At 38.0% G+C, this 19,017-nt stretch overlaps 1 protein-coding gene across 3 annotated transcripts in view; it reads left to right on the top strand.

The window, feature by feature from the left end:
* The window catches only part of dennd1b (DENN/MADD domain containing 1B), a 90,008-nt gene extending 71,831 nt beyond the window's left edge, over positions 1-18,177 (top strand). For all 3 annotated transcript variants that reach the window (XM_059544103.1, XM_059544101.1, XM_059544102.1), the window contains 9 exons: positions 1,277-1,378; positions 3,663-3,753; positions 4,693-4,733; positions 5,667-5,705; positions 7,039-7,095; positions 8,433-8,519; positions 15,415-15,494; positions 15,671-15,890; positions 16,415-18,177. In XM_059544103.1, coding sequence (XP_059400086.1) covers positions 1,277-1,378; positions 3,663-3,753; positions 4,693-4,733; positions 5,667-5,705; positions 7,039-7,095; positions 8,433-8,519; positions 15,415-15,494; positions 15,671-15,890; positions 16,415-17,008 — 1,311 coding nt within the window. In that variant the 3' untranslated portion in view covers positions 17,009-18,177. The remainder of the gene's footprint in view (positions 1-1,276; positions 1,379-3,662; positions 3,754-4,692; positions 4,734-5,666; positions 5,706-7,038; positions 7,096-8,432; positions 8,520-15,414; positions 15,495-15,670; positions 15,891-16,414) is intronic.
* The last annotated feature ends 840 nt before the right edge of the window (positions 18,178-19,017 follow it).

Here is a 19,017-nt window from a genome sequence, read left to right on the forward strand (position 1 = left end):
CAGTGTCTTAGCAGAATGGCGACATCTAACTGAGCTGTAAATGAAACAATGCAGGGAAATCATAATTAGCTTCCATGCAAGAGTCGGCAATCATTTACTTATATAGGTCACTGTAGTGCAATACCTCATGGGGCTCTTTTGCTATTGACCCCCAAGCACCAGGAACGATGGTAATAAATGTGCACACCACGCCATTTAGCTGCTGTGAAAGTGAGTTATACAAATTTAGAATTGGGCTGTAATTAAAACGAAAAAAGGTTGCTAGAAATGTTGGCTTTTCTTGCTACTGAGACTTTCATTAGAATTTCTGTTAAAATGCATGTAATCATACTCAATTCAGTGTGATAAGCAGGAGGGGTTTTACAAATGATACACAAGCATGTTGAGTTTCTGTGAAAATTGTTAGTAAAACCAATCTATTATTAATAATAAATTATATTTATGTAAAAAAAAAAAAAACGCAGAGTTTAAATTAATCATAAACTTTCTTTAAGTGGTCATGCTCCGTTCAGTGCAGCGAATTATATAGGGATGATTTACTAATAGTATATGTAAAAACAAGCAGGAGTTATTTGAAATTTGTTTGTAAAACTATACTTGCATAAATAGTCGCATGCAATTAAATGCAATTAAACAACCAGAACGAAGTTGTTAAAATTGTTCTCAAAACCATTCGTACATAAATATTTGCTTTCATTGCAACAGTGCCGTGTAATCTGTATAAGAATAGTTTTACCAATAGATATGAGTAGTAGACATACAAGTACAAATTTCTGTGAATACTGTTCAATTAAAAATTGAACCATTTATATTTATATTCTGTGCAGTTTATATAAAAATTGCTTTACAGGTAGTAAACATACAGACAAGATCAAATTTCTGTAAAAATTGTTCTTTAAACCATTCTTACATAGTCGCTTTCAACATAACGTTACAATGGAATTAGCCCAGAAAAGGTTTTATTAAAAATTTGTATTGAAATCCATTTTCAAGCCCACAGGATGTCAAATCTTTTCTCATTGACACATACAGCCAAAGTGTGTGCTCCTATCAAACATTAGTTCTCTCCTGGCAACTATTTTTTGTTTTATTTTCATGCGACTTGGGGAGAAATTGTAATGATGTAATTGATTGCAACGGGTGATGATGATAAACAAGCGAGCACAGTCAAACAAAACATCTGTCTATGAGTCTCGGATGAAGCACCACCGTTTTCAGTCGTTTTAGCCAATAGCGGACTGTCTATAGTCATTAAAGAGAGCTTTCTCATCCCCAGGGAGAGCCAATCACATTCTGTGAGAAGAGCTTCGTGGCACACCGCTCCAGCACCATGAGAAGTTTCCTTGAGATGGCCGTGAACCTGCAACTCTTCAAGCAGGTAGAGTGGAAACGAGTGGAAACAGTTTTTCCGCCTCAACCATAAATTACTCAACCACATTTGCAATGTTTTCTGTTTTGGGCTTTTAGTTGACAAGTGTGTTATTTTTATATAGATATGCCTTCAACATATTGTAACACACAGTAACTCTTAGGGAATCTTGCATACACTTGAACCAATGCTCCCTCCAGCTTTATTTATAACCATGATATTCGAGTCTCTTTCCTTCCCCCTCAGCTAAAGTCTTAATTTATACCCAGAACGAGCACATTTAATCACATCTCCATCTTGATGCACCATCCGCCTAACGTTCCCTCCAAAACCCAGATAGTGACCAGCAGTTCAAAGACATCTCCACTTCCCGCCTGTGCAGTAGCTTTGGGATCTTATCTCCAACTTGGCTGTACTGCAAAAGGCCAGCACTGCTGGCCCTGTTCTGACCATGAACCACATCCGCTTGGAGGCCAGCCTTGCCTAGAAACGAGTAGAGGCTGGCTGCCAAGAGATTGTGGGGAAAGTCTGTCAATGACGACCTGCTTTCTGTCTCCTAACCCCTCCCCTGGCCCCTTCCACGTCTCCCAGCGCTTGGTGCTAACTCACGATCTCCCTGCCAATGAGAGAGAGCTTGCAGCGCTCTGGCATCTCCCCATTTCCCTGTCTGCACGGGTCCGGTTAACCGGTTCTTCCTCCGGACTCTCATCACTACCCTCTCAACACCTTCAGACGCAGTGCTTTTGCTGCATTGTTTCGTTCAGCAAATTTAGTTGCTTGGAAACGTTTCCCCAGCTAGCAATGCTGCCTTTTGTTCATGTCATAATTGAACATGAAGATCACAAAACTTTTATTATAGAAATGGCAGAAATGTGCTTTGACTTCGCTAAACCATTTCGCGATCCCATTTTTTTGGGAGCGAACAGTGCTGCGGAAGCGTTACTATGAATTCGCTAGTCAATTGAGGAGTAACAAAAAGCTTTACATAATAAAAGGTTGGGAATACATATGTAACTGTCCGTGAATTGTTTATTTGCCAAACGACGGTAAGTCATTAAATATGTGTCAGTAAATATGGTGCCACATTCAACAATGGACAAATCGAGGCAACACTGGCTGGAAAAATGTGGAAAGAACTTCATTCACTAGTATAATTTTATACACATTCGATGCATTTACCCTGAACATACCATATGGCAACATTTTTGCAACCTTAATATAAGGTTAAAAATAAAAATGCTGTTCTAGAAAGCAAACAACATCATCTCCATCATCAAGTGTTTTTTCTAAGATACTAGTCTTAAAATGTCTCCAAAACAAGCAGATAGGTCGGAGCAGTGTCCAATTAATGGCACGAAAGTGTCTGTAACCCGATACGGACGGACGAGGTTTCGGATAGATGTTAATTTGGCCTGATCACATGCTGTAATTGGGCTGTAGTGTTGCTGAGGCTGAATCCTGTGGTCTCATCACTCATTATGAGATTGTAATGAAGTTACCCTGTAGCAGAGTCCAATGAAAGGTGTGACCCCTAGAGATGTCCTTACCCAGTTACGGGGACACCTGAGACCTGTTCTGGCCTACTTTTACTACAGTGGTCCCATTAAATGAATGTTTTCAAAAATGGTTCAAAAATCAAGAAGCACATGTGATTTGTAAGTGATGTTCACTACAATGAGCATCACTATTGCTCCACTCAAAGTAAAACCCCTGACGCTCAGTATTAAATACTGACGCATAACCATTCTGTGCTACAAACGTTACATAAAATGTATGACTTCATACACAAACATACTTATACAATTCTAAAACTGTATAAATATAGACAAATGTAAACATTTCAATGTAAATTTTATATGCAATATGAAATAAGTTATTTACTGTATTTCTAATGCAAACATTTTATACAAATACAGCAGGTATGTGCTGGTAAAATATGAAAAGAACTGTTGTAATGCATAAATACAAGTATTTGTCTGGTACTTTTTATTAGATTAGACTTATTTCCGCCTTTTTTGCTATACTTAAAACTATTTTCAAATAAATATTATAGGCTTACCTTTAATAGGCATATTTATTAGATCCCTTACATGTCCTCGACGTGACGAGAGGAAATTAAACTTCCCAAAAGGCATTGCTCACACAACATTCTCCTCTGCCATGCTAATCCATCACCTGCTGTAAATTACACACAGTGACCACGTCTAGAGCAGTCTAGATGGAATTGTTTTGCTGTTGTTCTCCATCCCCCTTCTTCCTTAATAACCTGTGATACTTTAATTTATGACGGCAGTTTATTGAAGGCAGACTGGCCAAATTAAATGCAGGAAGGGGCTTTACAGACGTCTATGAAGAGGAGATCACAGCGGGAGGCTTCTGTAGAAGTGAGTGCCACCTCTCCATCTTTCAAAGAGTGAAAATGGCTCACACACACTAGTATGACTTCAACTCTTAGGAAACAGTAGCTGTAATAACATTAAACAATGAAAGATTTCAATGGAAGTAGCCAAAAATGAAATTTGTCATTATTTACTCATTTTCAAAAAGAAATTTTGAAGAGGGTACATACTGCTCTTTTCCATACAAATAAGAAGGGAGCAGTTGTCAGGCTATATAGAGACATTAAATTTTTTAATTAGTTTTTTTCTTTTGTCTAGTTAACGGAGTAGCTGATTCACCAAGTTTTAGACTACATTAAGTTTTCTTTTATTTAAAAGTTGTCAGATTCCTCTTTCATGTTATTTATAATCTGTGACACTGAATCAAAAATAATGAAGTAATTATATATTTCTGAATATACATGCACTGCCATTCAGAATATTTTTTGCACAGTCATCTCATGCTCACCAATGCTGCATTTGTTTGATCAAAAATAAATACAGTAAAAACAGTAATTTTGTGTGATTATTGTTGCAATTTTTGTTTTGTTATTAATGCATTTTAAAATGTATTTATTTCTGTGATTGTGAAACTGAATTTTGTCATATGATCCTTCTATGGTCCTAAACTATTCTAATACGCTGATTTTGTGTTCAAAAAACTTCTTATTATTTTCAGTGTTGTAAATTTTTATTTCAGGATTCTTTGATGAATAGAAATTTCAAAAGACAACATTTATAATAAAATATTTAGTAACATTGTTGCATTGTTTTTACTGTCACTTTTAATCAGTTTAACTCATCCTTGCTGAATAAAGTATTAATTTTTCCTTACAGACCCCAAACTTTTGAAATACATATAATCTTATTAATCTTACATTTTTTTCTGAATAATATTTTATTCTGAATTTAATATTAACACTCCCATGCGGCCTTGTTTTTTAGGTAATTCGAGGTCTTATCAACAGTGGATTCACACCAAGATGGTAAGCAGCAGGCAATTATTAGTTTTTCTGCTCATAATGTTAATGTTAATTTCAGCTGAATAATGAAGCCCAAAGCAGCTGAGCGCCATTATTATTTCCTGTTGGTTATGAGGTGATGAAACGTATCTAGTTGAGCGAATCGCTTGAAAGTAGAGATGCGATGCCAGGGAAGATGGTGAAAACCGCGGCGTGGGACAGTTAAGACGTTGAGACAGGCTTGATATGATATGACAGCCAGTCATTGGAGATGACATGAGACTTCTGGCAGGAAACACAGCCATTACTTAGATTGAACAAAAGCAAAGCCCTCTTTTCTTCTCTCCTTCCCTCTGCTGTCTTCCTCTCACCTCTCTCCGTGCTGTCTCTTGCGCCTGTTTTCTTTTTGACTGTCTCTTTGCGTTCTCTCCCTTCCTTCTGTCCGTCAGCCGGAGCCGAATTAGTTCTCTGGAGTGCCTTTTTCAAAAGGTTTTGTGTAAAGTTCACATCCTCTGACTGACACAAATCCATAAGAAAGGGCCGTGGCGCCGTCATGTCGGTCAAGGCTTTGGGATGTAAACTCGGCAGCACCCGGTGGATTTCAGAGGTTTAGCGTGTTAGCCTTGCAGCATTCATCCGGTAAAGACCAATGTTATCCAGGAACGAGAGATGAAATCAGACAAGAACATAGCATTCAATGCTATGAGCGTCCCTCTCTCTGGTGCCACACTTGTATAAAGGGACCAGAACTATTAAATAGTTTGCTTTAATGGCAAAGGTGTTTCTCTTTGCTTTGGGGCAAAACATGAAGAAGGTGTTTATTCAGCCGTTAATGATTTGTGACAGTAAAGGTGTGTTTATTTTATGTGAGATTTATTCATCTAAATTCTTACGGAAAATGCTAGCACGTTCTCTGAAAATTCATATGTTCTCAGCAAACTGTTCTCTTCTCCATAGCGGCAGAGAGCAAAGCCAGTTGTGAAAAACCTTCAGATGGTAAGTTCACAGGGGAAAAGGTGTTCCAGCTTTAGATTAAAAAAAACAAAACTATACAATATATAGTACATAATATATAGTAAATACTATACATATTTATATATAAAACTATATATTTGCTATAAGCAGATGTGGGATAACAGTAGTGTTGTCTTAAGTACCGAACGAAATGCCATTTGGTACTGAAATTTTAAAAACATCAATTTCCCACTTGTATTTAAAATTTCAGTACCTAATTGTATCACGGTCGGTACTTTTGACAACATAAGATTACAGTATGGTTTATTGTGCTTTATTCTCCCTCATGTCATTTGAAAATGGTGTTGCTTTCTTTTAGGGGTGGGTGATATGACCAAAATCTTATATCACGATAATGATCGATAGATAGATAGATAGATAGATAGATAGATAGATAGATAGATAGATAGATAGATAGATAGATAGATAGATAGACCGATAGTTAGATATAAATAACATGTTCATTATGTATAGATTCTATACATGTATATAAATATATAATTATTATTTCTTAATTTCTTATTAAAGTTACAAAAGTGATTTAGTCAAGAGCAGGGGAGATTTTCTCTCACTGTTGTTTGATTAATATGAATGGCAGACAGGACCATTCATATTGGACAGCTTCCCCTTTAAGACAGAAGTCTGTATTCAATATAAATATACTGTTACATATGGATTTTCTTTTCCAGCTGTTTACTGTCTCTTAAGACCTACATCACTGTGTTTATGAGGATAATAAGATGGGGATTATGATGACCAGAATTGCAGTGTAGTTGTGTGGTCACATTAGCGAAATTAATCAGAATTAAGCAAAAGTTTTGCCAAAGAGTAACTTTTAAAAAGATCAGTTAAACTTCTGCTAAAGTTCACTTTCAAACTATAAAGCTTTCTGTTGGTCAACATGATGATTTTGTACCACTAATTTAAATACAAGTGAAAACATAGTTTGCATACTTCGCAAGCAGATTCCTATTTAAACAACTGGATTTCACCTGCTAAGTTTTGCCAATGTGATGGTAAATGGGATGGTAGCTTGATTTCTTTTGTGCAAAATGGTTTGGAACCAAACAATTCTGGAGCCCATTGAATTTCATTGTATGGAAAAAACAGACATTTCTCAAAATATCTTCTATTATGTCCTACAGAAGAAAAGGTCTTACAGGTTTGAAATTACATGAGGGTGAATAGAACATTTTTGTTTTTGTGTAAACTTAAGCTATCCCTTTAATGTGATTTTTAACATTTCATTGTTGGTTATGGTTTGATTTTCCCAAATTTCGTAGCTATTGAGTAGCTTTTCTCTCTCTTTTGAAAGGCCAAAAATCATGCGAAACGGAAAATACGCGACATGAAGGACAAGATTACACAAAAGGTGAGTTATTCAGAGTTCTCATTCTGTCAAAACGGTATATATTGGGCGTTCAAAAGCATCTAACTGATCCCCAGAAATGCTGGATAGGCAGCTCACCATCTCTCACATTCACACTCATACAGGCTCATGCACACACACTATTTAAGATGGATCTCGTGACTTCACCCATGGCTCGCGCTTAGGGTTTTAAATGGCTTGTGAAACCTGCTTAGCGCTTTGTTCGGGAGTGTACATTTCTAACAAGTGCGCCTCTGGCGATGGGCTGTCATGTCAACCCCCCTCCCCAACACCACCTTTCATATTTTTTGCATATTTCATCAGCGAGCGAGTGTTTTCTTCAAAACTAATGTAACGAGATGTATGTTTCCATAACACTGATGTCTTTGATAAGGCAAATGTGGCGTGAACTGTCAGGCCAGGAGCTTGGAAAGGCAGCCCAGAGGAGACGAGACCTCTCACAGTTGATACGCTGCTTCTGTCTGCTCGGCTTCAGCTAAACCAAAACAGATTTGAACGTGTGTGTTCGCATAAATAATTATGCGGTACAAGGCTCAAATGGGCTTGTAGCATAGCAAATTGCACACGATAAAACTGGGTACAAGTATTATGTGTGATTTCTCAGTTTCCACACTTTTTTTTTTTCTTTTTTTTTTTAACAGGATGCTTAAGAGTATGAAAGCTGTTGTCACATTAGGGCAATTTTGCCTAAATTTCACAAGCAAAAAAAATCAATGCATGAAGCATCAACTTTAACTTGAATATGAGGGAAATCTGTATAGGGAACTTCTTTGCTGTCACTGGACTGGATTTTACCAACAAAAGTTCACAGATTTTGCCTGAAAAAATTCATAGAGCAACGATAAATGTGACCGCTCCTTAATTAATAAAAAAAAAAAAAAAAGTATTTTTCTGTGGAACACAACATATATTTTGAAAAAGCTAAACAACACACTGACAAATTGCACACAATACAAATAAGTAAATATTAAGAAAGTATTTCCTAAAGTGGAGGAAAGCTCCAGTCACAAAGGGAAATTATGTTGATAATTTACGAGTAAAAAAATTGTGTCAGTGGTGAAATCTGCATAGAGCTCTTTAACTTACACTTAAACCTCCCGATAGTGCACATTCCTATTAAAGTGATTGTTTTTTTCAAAACTTTATAAAATGGCAAAAAAAAAAAAAAAATTCTAATAACTTTTTTTTTTTTTTCTGTGGAAAGTAAAATAAGATTTTTTTTTTAAGAATGTTGGAAACACTGACAAATTTGGGTACATATTAAGAATGCACTATGCATGGTTTCTCAGTTTCTCTCTTTTTTTTTTGCTTCTCCACAGGACGCTGAAGAGGAGGAAAGCCCGTACTGTGCAGGTTCTCCCACCAGCACTAAAAGCCTCTCACCTAGGAGACTTCAGAGGATAGCGGTGAGCACGTACACACTCTTTCACACACACGGGGAAGGGGTTCACGGACAGTCCGCTCTGAAAGAAGCGCCCATTTGCACACCAGTAAGTCCGAGCCGACGTGGGGCGGCTTGATTGGCAGCTGTGGCTAAAGCGGCCGTGTGTAGTGTGTGTCTTGCGTGTGTGATGCAGTGATGTGTTGCCAAGCCCAGGCAGGGAAGCGGTGAGCCCCCCATAGAAGCAGGAGGTGGCCTGGATTCATACCATTCACTGGCCTTTCTCCATTTCCAACTGAAATAGGCCACTGGTTTTTGGACTGGCAACGAGGCTGCGGTTTTGATGTATCACTAGGTAAAACACTGTATCTTTCTGGTGTATAAAAGCATATTTTAGTGTTTCTTTTACATTAAATTATCCCTTTTTTTTTTTTTTGCTATAATAGCATTTCGATCCATATTTAAATTAGCTCTGTTTTAACTGGAAGATAGATTGGACTTCTTAACGTAGTTCATACTCAATAGGCGCCATATATTTTAGTGTTTAGAAAACTTAAGTTTTTCATGATATGTGGCCATTAAGCATTTTATTTAGGCTTTATAAATTGTATCCTAGCTATAGTTATAACTAGGCAGCTGTAGGTTTCATTCTCTTTGCACCCTAACATACCTTATCCCGCAAAAGCTCAAACACACATGCACCTTCCTAGAATTTTCAGCATCATTACTCTAGTCTTTAGTGTCACATGATCTTTCAGAAAACATTCTAATAGGCTGATTTGCTGCTCAAAAAATATTTATCAATGTTGAAAACAGTTTATATATATATATATATATATATATATATATATATATATATATATTGATGAATCAAAAATATAATAGAACAGTATTTATTAACCCAATACATTTCTTTACTGTCGCTTTTAATTCAATTTATTGTCCTTGCTGAATGAAAATATAAAAAAAAAATGTCCAAACTTTTCAATGCTAATGCTTGTCTGTTTATTTTAAGTTTATTAATTTTTAATATATTAAACCAGCTGTAAAAGGAATAGCAGTCAACAAGTGTCCAGCATTGACTTCATGACTGCACTTAAGATATAAAATGTTTTTTAAAATACAAGATATTTTATTAACAGACAAAGGTACAAACCAATTATAAATTGCCTAGTCAGAGACACATTCATCAGCAGTCGACCAGGATCATGAAAGAACCTTCACTCTCGTTACTGAGGCTTTCAACAACTGTAGCTCAGCAACACGAATGTTGATCAAAAATGCAGAGCTGAATGGTCCAAGTGTTGATTAGCTGTAAAAATATCTCACTTCTGCTACACTTCCGGCATGAACAGCCAGCCCTTGTTGCCCTTACAATGCTCACACCTCCACACCCCGTGTCAGAAGGGCATTGGACAAAAGCCACGGCTGGCCTGATCTCTCCCCGCCTGCACGCCATCATGAGCGCTGGCTTCCATCCAGCCCTTAATTAGCGTGGCTATTAGTTGCATCCTTGTTGTCGGGGAGAGGTGGAGAGAACGGAATAGGTGGCGTGAAAAGGTGTAGAGACAGAGTTTCTCCAATTAGAGCTTTTCTTAAAGGTGGCGGCCAACTCCCTCCACTCACCCGTCCCCGAGGAAACCCTCGGCTTTATCAGAGCTCTCAGACTCATCACATACATGCGCATGTTTTGCTGTGTTTGTGCACCAGAGTGGACATGGCGGCCACAAAGACCCTCCACACGATCAATGAGTAAATAAATCCGCTGCACCGTTCAGTATTCGTTACAGTCTAACAGAGAACAAAAGAGCACCGGGTGACGGGGTCTCAGGGCCAGGCCAACGTGCTCTTTTCTTTAACAGACTTCTGCTGGTGTTCATTAAAATAGGAGAAATGCTGGAGTATAATGAGACCTGAAGCTTCTTATAAACTGTAATAGTGTCCAAAAATATCAGAACATTTGTGCAAATGCTTAAGTTTAGCATTTTATAATTTAATAAAAAAAAATGTAAGATACATTAAAATCTCAGCAGAATAAATCTGCGAAGTGAAAAAGGGTAAAAACAAATTAAAAGATTTATTTAAAACCGTTTTCTAGATTTTTTTTTTTAGGACCCAAAATAAACCCAGACAAAGTGATCAGGACCCCAGTGCAATAAAGACTCGACATTCTAAATAAATTAATGGATATGAAGCACTGATTTACATAGAATTTATTTTATTATGTGAGAGGAAAGCGAGATCCTAGATGAAACCATCTCTCAGCTAATGTGGGAAATCAGTTGCGTGGGAAAACAAAAACTTTTCAGTGGTACTTTGCAATTTAGACTACAATCAACCAATCAGAAACTAATATGTATACATTTCTTTTTATTAAGGATTATGAACATTTAAAAAAACATTAATTTAATAATTTAGCGTAAAACTACATTTTTAATAATTATACTTATTGAACAAAAAATATAAATATAATGTAAATACAGAAAAGTTTAGCAGTGTTTTCTGAGTCTACAGTGTACAGTACATGGGGCTGGTGTTCAGGTCGAGTCTGAGGGGCTGTGAAAGCCAGACTGGGTGTCAGTAGCAGGGCCTGGGGCAGAGTGGAGCTGATCTCTATCTCCTGCTTATTCCCCGCATCTGAAGCTATGGGTGGGTGGGTGGGTGGGTGTGTGTGTGTGTGTGTGTGTGTGTGTGTGTGTGTGTGTTGAGGCTGCCTCCTCTGAGTCACACACACACACACACACACTCTCTGGATGAAGCCAGCAGATGGATCCCCTATAGCCGTGGCCAGTTCAGCAGCACTGCATATTAAAGAGTCCAAAAAGCTCTGTTCAAGTTGTGTATAATTCATACACACTTCCTGCTCCGGCTTATGAGCTTCCACCTTCATTTACATACCGCCCTAAGCAGTGACCACTGTAAACACGATCGCGTTACAGCTGCGAAACTCTTCAAGTTGTGAAATCAAAATAAATCTGATTTAATTTCTTAAAGAATATTCCAGGTTCAATGCAAGCTATCCCTCGTTTTCTTAAAATAAATAAAAAGAAATCAGGAACTAGTCATGATCATGTTAACACTCACATTTTGTGGCTTTACTATTGAAACAATGAGTGTTTTAATATTTACAGATTCCCTCCACTTCCATTATGTCTCACTGTAACCTATATTTTTAAATACATTTTTTAAAGAGTAGGGAAATAGTCATTTTTAAAATAATAGATGTTATAGTCAACATTATGGCACAAAGCACTGTCGATTAAACCCATAATATTCTTATCAAACATGTTCTTGCTCATATTTTACACTATTAATTATTATTTCAAAGAGAGCCTTTTTTTCTTATATTTTAAAATAATGAAAACTATTTTCTTATTGAATGTACTTTTTCATTCAAAATTGAACCACAGAGGTAAAATGGGCATTTACTTGAAATTCTTTTAAATGCATTTCATAGTGAAGTTATATTTAGAAATGGCTTATTTTTTCTAAACTCATCTCATACAGGGTTCATGGCTGTTTGTTTGGATGCATGAATGTGTGAACGTTTGAGATGGAGCTCCCAGTGAGAGCTTTGTGAAACTGTTTAGGTCTGGAGGACTGCCAGCGTCGAGATGGATTTGTTGGGTGTCAAAAAACATTGACGTACAAATGGAGAAAAAGCCGGTGGACGTTTTGCTGCAAACAGAGAGAAGCTGCACATCTGCATGAGACGTTGATGAGACGGAGATGTAAAGCTCACAGGCGGAGAGGAGTCCCTCTCGACTGTAACCAAAGTGCCACCTACTGGATGCTCACGAATGACACACACATCCAGACTCTTTCTTGCGTTCTCCTGCTCTTATATTCAGAAATTTGCTTTTAGTTGGACCCAGTTGGAGGGAAGTTGCCTAAAAATGGGTCCTGGGCTTTGTTTAAAGAGGAACTGCTTGAATAGCTCAACAGATGCTGGCTTAAGTTTTGGCTTGGAGGCGCAGGGGTTTTGTTTGCATTTTCCAGGCATATCTTCCCTTTCCATAGCCTGCCAAGAGCATGAGATCAGTGCCTGGTCTGAAATAGCATATGAAATATATAATGTAAGCCTGGCTATTAAATCGACGAGACGATTGGCTGCAATGCAAAGCCCTGTTGCTGCTGCTTACATCTTGGCCACGCTTAAAGCAAAATGGGATTTTCTCTTAAAACAGCCTGCCCTGACAAGAGAGATGAAGTTTTAATGGTTTTAAAGTCTCCACTGAAGACAGCCCATTTTCCGTGTGGATTTGAAAAGGCAGTTTAAGGAGCAGACGTTGACCTATGGCGGCTCAATATGTCCGTGCTGATTTAGGATACATGTAAAAGAAGCAAATGGACATGTCTCCTTGTTTTTCCAAATCAGCAGTTTTGGTCCGTTTCGGAACAGTGGCTCGAATGGCTTTTATTATTTAAATTTATTTCCTGATTCGTTTTCCTGGCCTTTGACTTTGTTTCACAACATACTTTGGAAAGAATGAAGTGGCGGTAAAGTTTAGGGCCGACTTTGTCTTAATGTTACTTCTCCTAGCATTCTCTGCTGTGTCATCCTTAGAGCATTATTAGTGATTTGCTAAGACAAGCATTGCTATTTACTATTACGATTGTAGAAACAATCTTAAGTGCTATTTTTCTGATTTAAAATTGTGATTTAAAATTTTCTTATTTAAAATTGTGACTGATGTCAGTATAATTTTAATAATAATAATATTTATAATTGTTGTTATTGTTATTACTTCATAAAAAAAGTAATATAAATACACTATTCATTGTAATGAAAAAAAAAACTGAGGCCACGTATACATGATAACATTTTCAAAACGATTCATTTTTACACGTATCCGCTAAAATGGCCAAAAACGCTGCTAGGCCAGTAGTTGGCGCTGTCATCTTGTTAGTAAACAGTACCTGTAGGGAAGTGATGATTATGTCACTTTATGTTGGATATTATGTGTCTATGGTTGGTTGTAGTATTAGTGAAGTAAATCCACACTTTGCTGAAGAAGTGTTAACAAACTCTGTTGTCTATGTTTGTTCATGCTTGCCTTTAAAATCGACATCTACTGTGCATGTCTACATACCTAACACTGAAAAAAAACCTAACACGTTCTATGCAAACGAACAAAAATGTTAGATTTTTTTGTCTGAAACCGGTGTAAATGGCCCCGTTAGAGTAGCTGAGAAAAAAAGTTGTTGTTGTACCTTACAGTACAACTATAAAATTACAATATTAATGCTTAATTTTAAAATGTTTTTAACTATTCTTCTGTTTTTGTTCTTGCAGCCCTTATTTTGATTAATGATGCAGACTTACAAACCCTATAACATTTAATAAAAACTTAGTTTGACTTACAAACTGCATAGCAACATGATCAAAACTGTCCAAACACCTTAGCAACCCCAAATCAACATACTAGCAACCACTATAGCATGTGAGTACTATAGCATGTATATACAGTATTTATAGGCAGCAAGCCAGTTAAAATGTGTTGAGAGAACTAAAGAATGTAGTTTAGGCCTGACTTTATCTAATTGTTACGTCCCAGCATCCTCTGCTGTGTTGTCTTGAAGCGTAATTAGCCTTTTGCTAAGAATAGCATTACTATAACTATTATTTCACGCCAATATTGCCAAGTATAAGCTTCCTTTGACTTGGTTCAGAAAAAAACTAGCAAGCATTGTAGCAGCTGCGTAGCAACATGCTAAAAACACTCAAAACACACCTTAGCAACTACTATTCAGTGACCTAGCAACCACTTTAGTCTTGTAGCGGCAATATTTGTGTGAGCAAACCGGTCATATTTACTTTTAATAATGATCTCAAAGGACTCCGCTTGGCTGGATGAAAATAAATCTGATAATTCAAATAATTAGCATTTAACTAACGGTTTCTTCTGTTTTTAAGTACATATACCTGACTGTATGTGATAAGAGTTTCCTTTTTTCCGGTTGGCGTTTGAGATTCAGGCTTGGTGTTGCCATCCTGCAGAGAACTTGCGCTCACCTTGTTTTAATAAACACCTCTGCTGATAGAAAGCACCAGAGAGGGGCCGCTCTCTGAACAACACGGCCTGCTCCGCAACTCAAGGGGCAACATAACTGCAAGCAGTGTTGCAGGGCAAACACACACACACACACACAGCCAACACCAAATAAACGTGACACAGTTCTGCAGGTGCATCCAACCCCTTCACTTGAGCCAAAGTGGCTTGCTGGCCAGATTTATGGGCCTGACACAGGAATCCATTAAAGCCTTTTGGAGGATTCAAGGCCTGAACCCCCCGTAATCGCTTTCATAATAGCTGCTGGCTACTAGCGAGTGGGGCAATCAGTGCCCAACATGTGTTCCAGTTTATTCCAATGTCGAAGTGTTCGGTACACACATCTCTTAGCTATTTTTATGGACATGGTGGCGGTTAACCCATTCGGCAGGCAGCGATACCCAAGATGGCAAGAAGCTTCTTGGCCGAGCCATTACGGCGAGACTTGACCAGTTGATCTGATCCATCTGTCCGGTTTCTCGCACCCCAGCCTCTGTAAAAGGGCTTTGGTTTAGTAGTGTGCTTTGATAATGTGGCAAACAGCAGTTTATGGGCTACTTTAGTGAGTGGCGGCGTGTTTGCGTGTGCGTGTTTGCTTCGTGGATTGCTAGTTAATGGCAAACCCTAAAGCCTGGGGCCAAGCATGAAGCTGTGCCCTATAATGCTTCATTTTTTTAATTTGCCAATTAAACGTGTTACACAGGTGTGTTATAAAAGCCAAGGGATTAGCAGAAGGAGCACTTACGTCGGGGACCGGAATTAATGTCGTCGCTCTATAATGAGGACATGAGATTTAAAGTTTCTTTCAGGAAATGTGTTGCTTTAGTAGATTAGGTGGGATTTTAACATGTCGATCTTCTGTTTTAGCATCAAAATCCAAAGTCGTCTCCACACATGAGCCTGTGTTTTCTGGACGGTTATGACAACAGTGATGACACAGCCAGCAGGTGGGTGTTTCAATTCTATTACAGTATGTTTTTCAAACCTTTTATGGGTAAACATCATCCATTCGTCAAGGCAACACTGCCCTCTGGTGCTTTTTTCCCCTCCCACATGGCTTTTGAGTTAACAGCTTGTGTGTGTGTGTGTGTGTGTGTGTGTGTGTGTGTGTGTGTGTGTGCAGAATATCCTCTGAGGACAGCGGGGAGGTGGCGTCATATAATGAGGACAGTGATGACTCTGATTTAGAGTTTCAGTCTGAAGTTAGTCAAACGGGCCAGATGAATCTGCTGGAGGAGATTTTGGACTCTCTCAGTACTTCCCACATTGAACAAGGGCGACTGTCCGCTGCCAAGAGCCTGGACTTTTTCAGATCAATGGAAGACCTGGACTACAATTCCACGGTGAGGAATTTATTTTATTTATCTATTTATTTATTTATTTTTATTATTATTTTAATTATTTAAATATTTTGACTTTTTTAATCTATTACTAATTGGTATAATTGATATTTATTTATTTATTAAATATTTGTAAATATTTATTTATTTTAATAATTTTGAAAATGCATAAATTTTGTTATTAATCATTTTAATTTAATTATTCCAAGATTTTACTGTTTGTTAGAAAGATGAACATTTTATTTATTTATACATTTTATTTTATTATTATTATTATTTAGTTTATTGTTTTAATCTAGTTTATTTAATTTTGTTTCTATAAAACAAAAATAATCTTTTAAACCCGTATTAAAATCTTGGAAACTTAATAGAAAAATAAGAGTTTTAAGAGGGTTCTTTTCCCAACATGAAAACTATTTTTACCATTAAATTTAACTTTTTTACTAACAATTGTTAGTGCTTTGTAGATGAATGTGTGCATGAACAACGACATGGCCTTGTGAGCGTGTCATTTGTACTGTTTCCAGAAAAATTGCAAGTCCCCACTGGGAAGTAGTCCTGCTCAGGCCGGTTGTGAAGTAGGAAATGGAGAACAAGGCGGATGGAATATGGGTCAAGACGACAGCGCTGTTCACGGTAAGCATCTCCCACCTTCTCCTCGACGCCAACCCTCCCGTTCCCTTCCTGTCCGTCCTCCCCTTCCCAACGACGTCACCAATGAAGAGGTCTCCAAAAACCCAAGGAACACTCTCCCTGAGACACCCACTATTCAACTCTCGCTACTCTGGGACATTGATACTGCCACCAGTTCCCAGCTGAGCCCGGACAACCAGTCGCCAACGGGCCGCAGCCTCTGCCGACAGAAGGTCCATTCCAGAAAAACCCAGAGGCCCTCTCAGGAGCATGCCCAGGAGAAGGGATCAGGAGGACAACCTTCAGTCCTCGTTCCATGGGAGAGGGAAAACCAGCCCCAGGAGATAGATATGGCAGCAAGAGGGAGTGAGACTCAAGAGGAAGGCTTGCTAGAAGAGATCGAGTCCATGTGTCGCATCAGCATGGACCTCAAAAGCAACCAGGAGCCCACACACATTCAAACCAACACCAGCCTGGACAAATCCTGAGAAAACGGCAGAACACTCACATCTAACCTTTCTCTTTTCATATTCACGCTATCCTCTGAACTCACACCAGCACTCATTGCATGAAGTGTTTGCAAAGGTCTTTTGTAGTGAATGTGAATAATCGGTCCTCTTATTTCTCACATTCGGTTCGAAACAAACGGTATCTTTCAGAACTGGTGGTTGGAAAGGACAAAAAAATAAGGTTTAAAGGGATTTATGTCAGCATTCATCATTCAGTTTTATTTAATTCAGCAGATGATTTGCACATGCGTAGTTTCAAATCACTGTTTCGCTAAATCACTGTGGATGAGGGATGGACTTCTCCCTGTATATTTTACTAAACGGTACGAAAGTATTTAAATAGCCAGCCAATCTCAGCTTAATATAATGCCTTAAACAGATTTAATTAGCTTTTACACAGTATTTCCTGACTGTGCCACTGTAGCTGGCTATCTTGCTAACAACTCTCTTGCATGCCGCACGTCTTGTAAAGAGATATTTATCCATGCCAGGTGGATGACTGGTTCTCAATTTGCTATTTTTTGGGGGGAAAAAATCTATTTTTTCATAACAATTCTCAGGTTTATGCTTTTATCCAAGAGGAAAAATCCCAATTATGTTTTTAAGAACTAAGAACTTTAAGAACTTAGAATATAGATTGATTTTTCTGAATATTGAAGTGTGAAAATACTGGTGCTGCCAATGCCCAGTGCAAAAGGGAATACTTAGTTACAAATAAATGTTTTAAACCCCTTATTCTGTACAAAGGCTCAAAGAACACAAACGCTTCTATCTAGCAGGCACAGTTTCACACAAAGTTGTGAAATTTCTAACGTAACACGTACATGTTGCATTCTCAGTGTTGCCACAAGGGGTGCAGTATCAGCATTATCGTAACTATTGTCTGATTAGCTACTGTATTTTATGAGGCGCTAACTTATTAACCTTCAGAAAGTCTGTTCTCTAAAATATGAATGTGTGCCATCTGCCATTTTGCCATTGTCATGTGACTTATTGCGTCACTTCACTGCCATTCGCGACTCTTTTTTCCATGGCCTCAAGGGATAGTAAATGATCCATTGAATGTGCACTTCAAAATATTGTCGGAAGTAGTGAGAAGCTGTGTACTTTTTGCCTACAGTTTTATAAATAACATGGATTCAGTTGTACTACTCTGTTCTCTTACCGTTTTTCACCTACGTTACTATATAGGGAAGTAGCCATATTCAAATGCAGGGTGTCTTCATCTATGGCTATGACTACTATCATGGTGGTTTGATGTGCATCAAGACATCTAGCTAGCTACCTAAATTGCTAACTTGTACGGTTTGGAAGAACAGATGTTTGCATGTAACTAGCCTCCTTGAATACTGACATTTGCAGGTTTGCAAGCGCAACTGCTTTCCAGTCATTTAAGTTAGAGAAAGCTTTACCTCACCCTCTGTTTCACTCATTTCATTCATATCAGCTGTGGACATCCCCTTCAAAGCTATACTGCTACACCAAACAGGAAGTGGTCATTAGATCCAGCACTTGTTTCTTTAGTGGCCGGTGAATTATTTAGGCTGTTGAACAGAGTGATTTAGGACACGTGCCATTCTGTCTGACACTTTAATGACTCTCCTCTCCCCTCCTGCGTAATCTGCTGTGGTAACGATATAGCTGTAAAAGCATTCAAAGTTTAGGACCCCTGTCTCAAGCTAGGCTTATTAATGTAGCGGTTTAACTCAAAGCTGTCCTGAAACTGTGCTTCAGCCTTTGAACGAATCAGATGTGCTGATGAACTATGCAAATTCCCAATCAGTGTTATATGCTCGGCACCCACAAAACATGCAGGACATGTCTGTCATTTTGTCCGACAAACCAGTCAGACAGAAGACTAGATTAACATTGGTGGACTTGAACTTGAAAAATGGTATCGATTTCTTTCCGCGGTTGAAACAAGATACCTTTTTCTGATCATTTATGTTTATTTTGTGATATAGTGATCAGTTCATGTGCCGCTTGAA

Source organism: Carassius carassius, chromosome 48 (assembly GCF_963082965.1).
Source record: "Carassius carassius chromosome 48, fCarCar2.1, whole genome shotgun sequence".
Classification (NCBI taxonomy): Eukaryota; Metazoa; Chordata; class Actinopteri; order Cypriniformes; family Cyprinidae; genus Carassius; species Carassius carassius.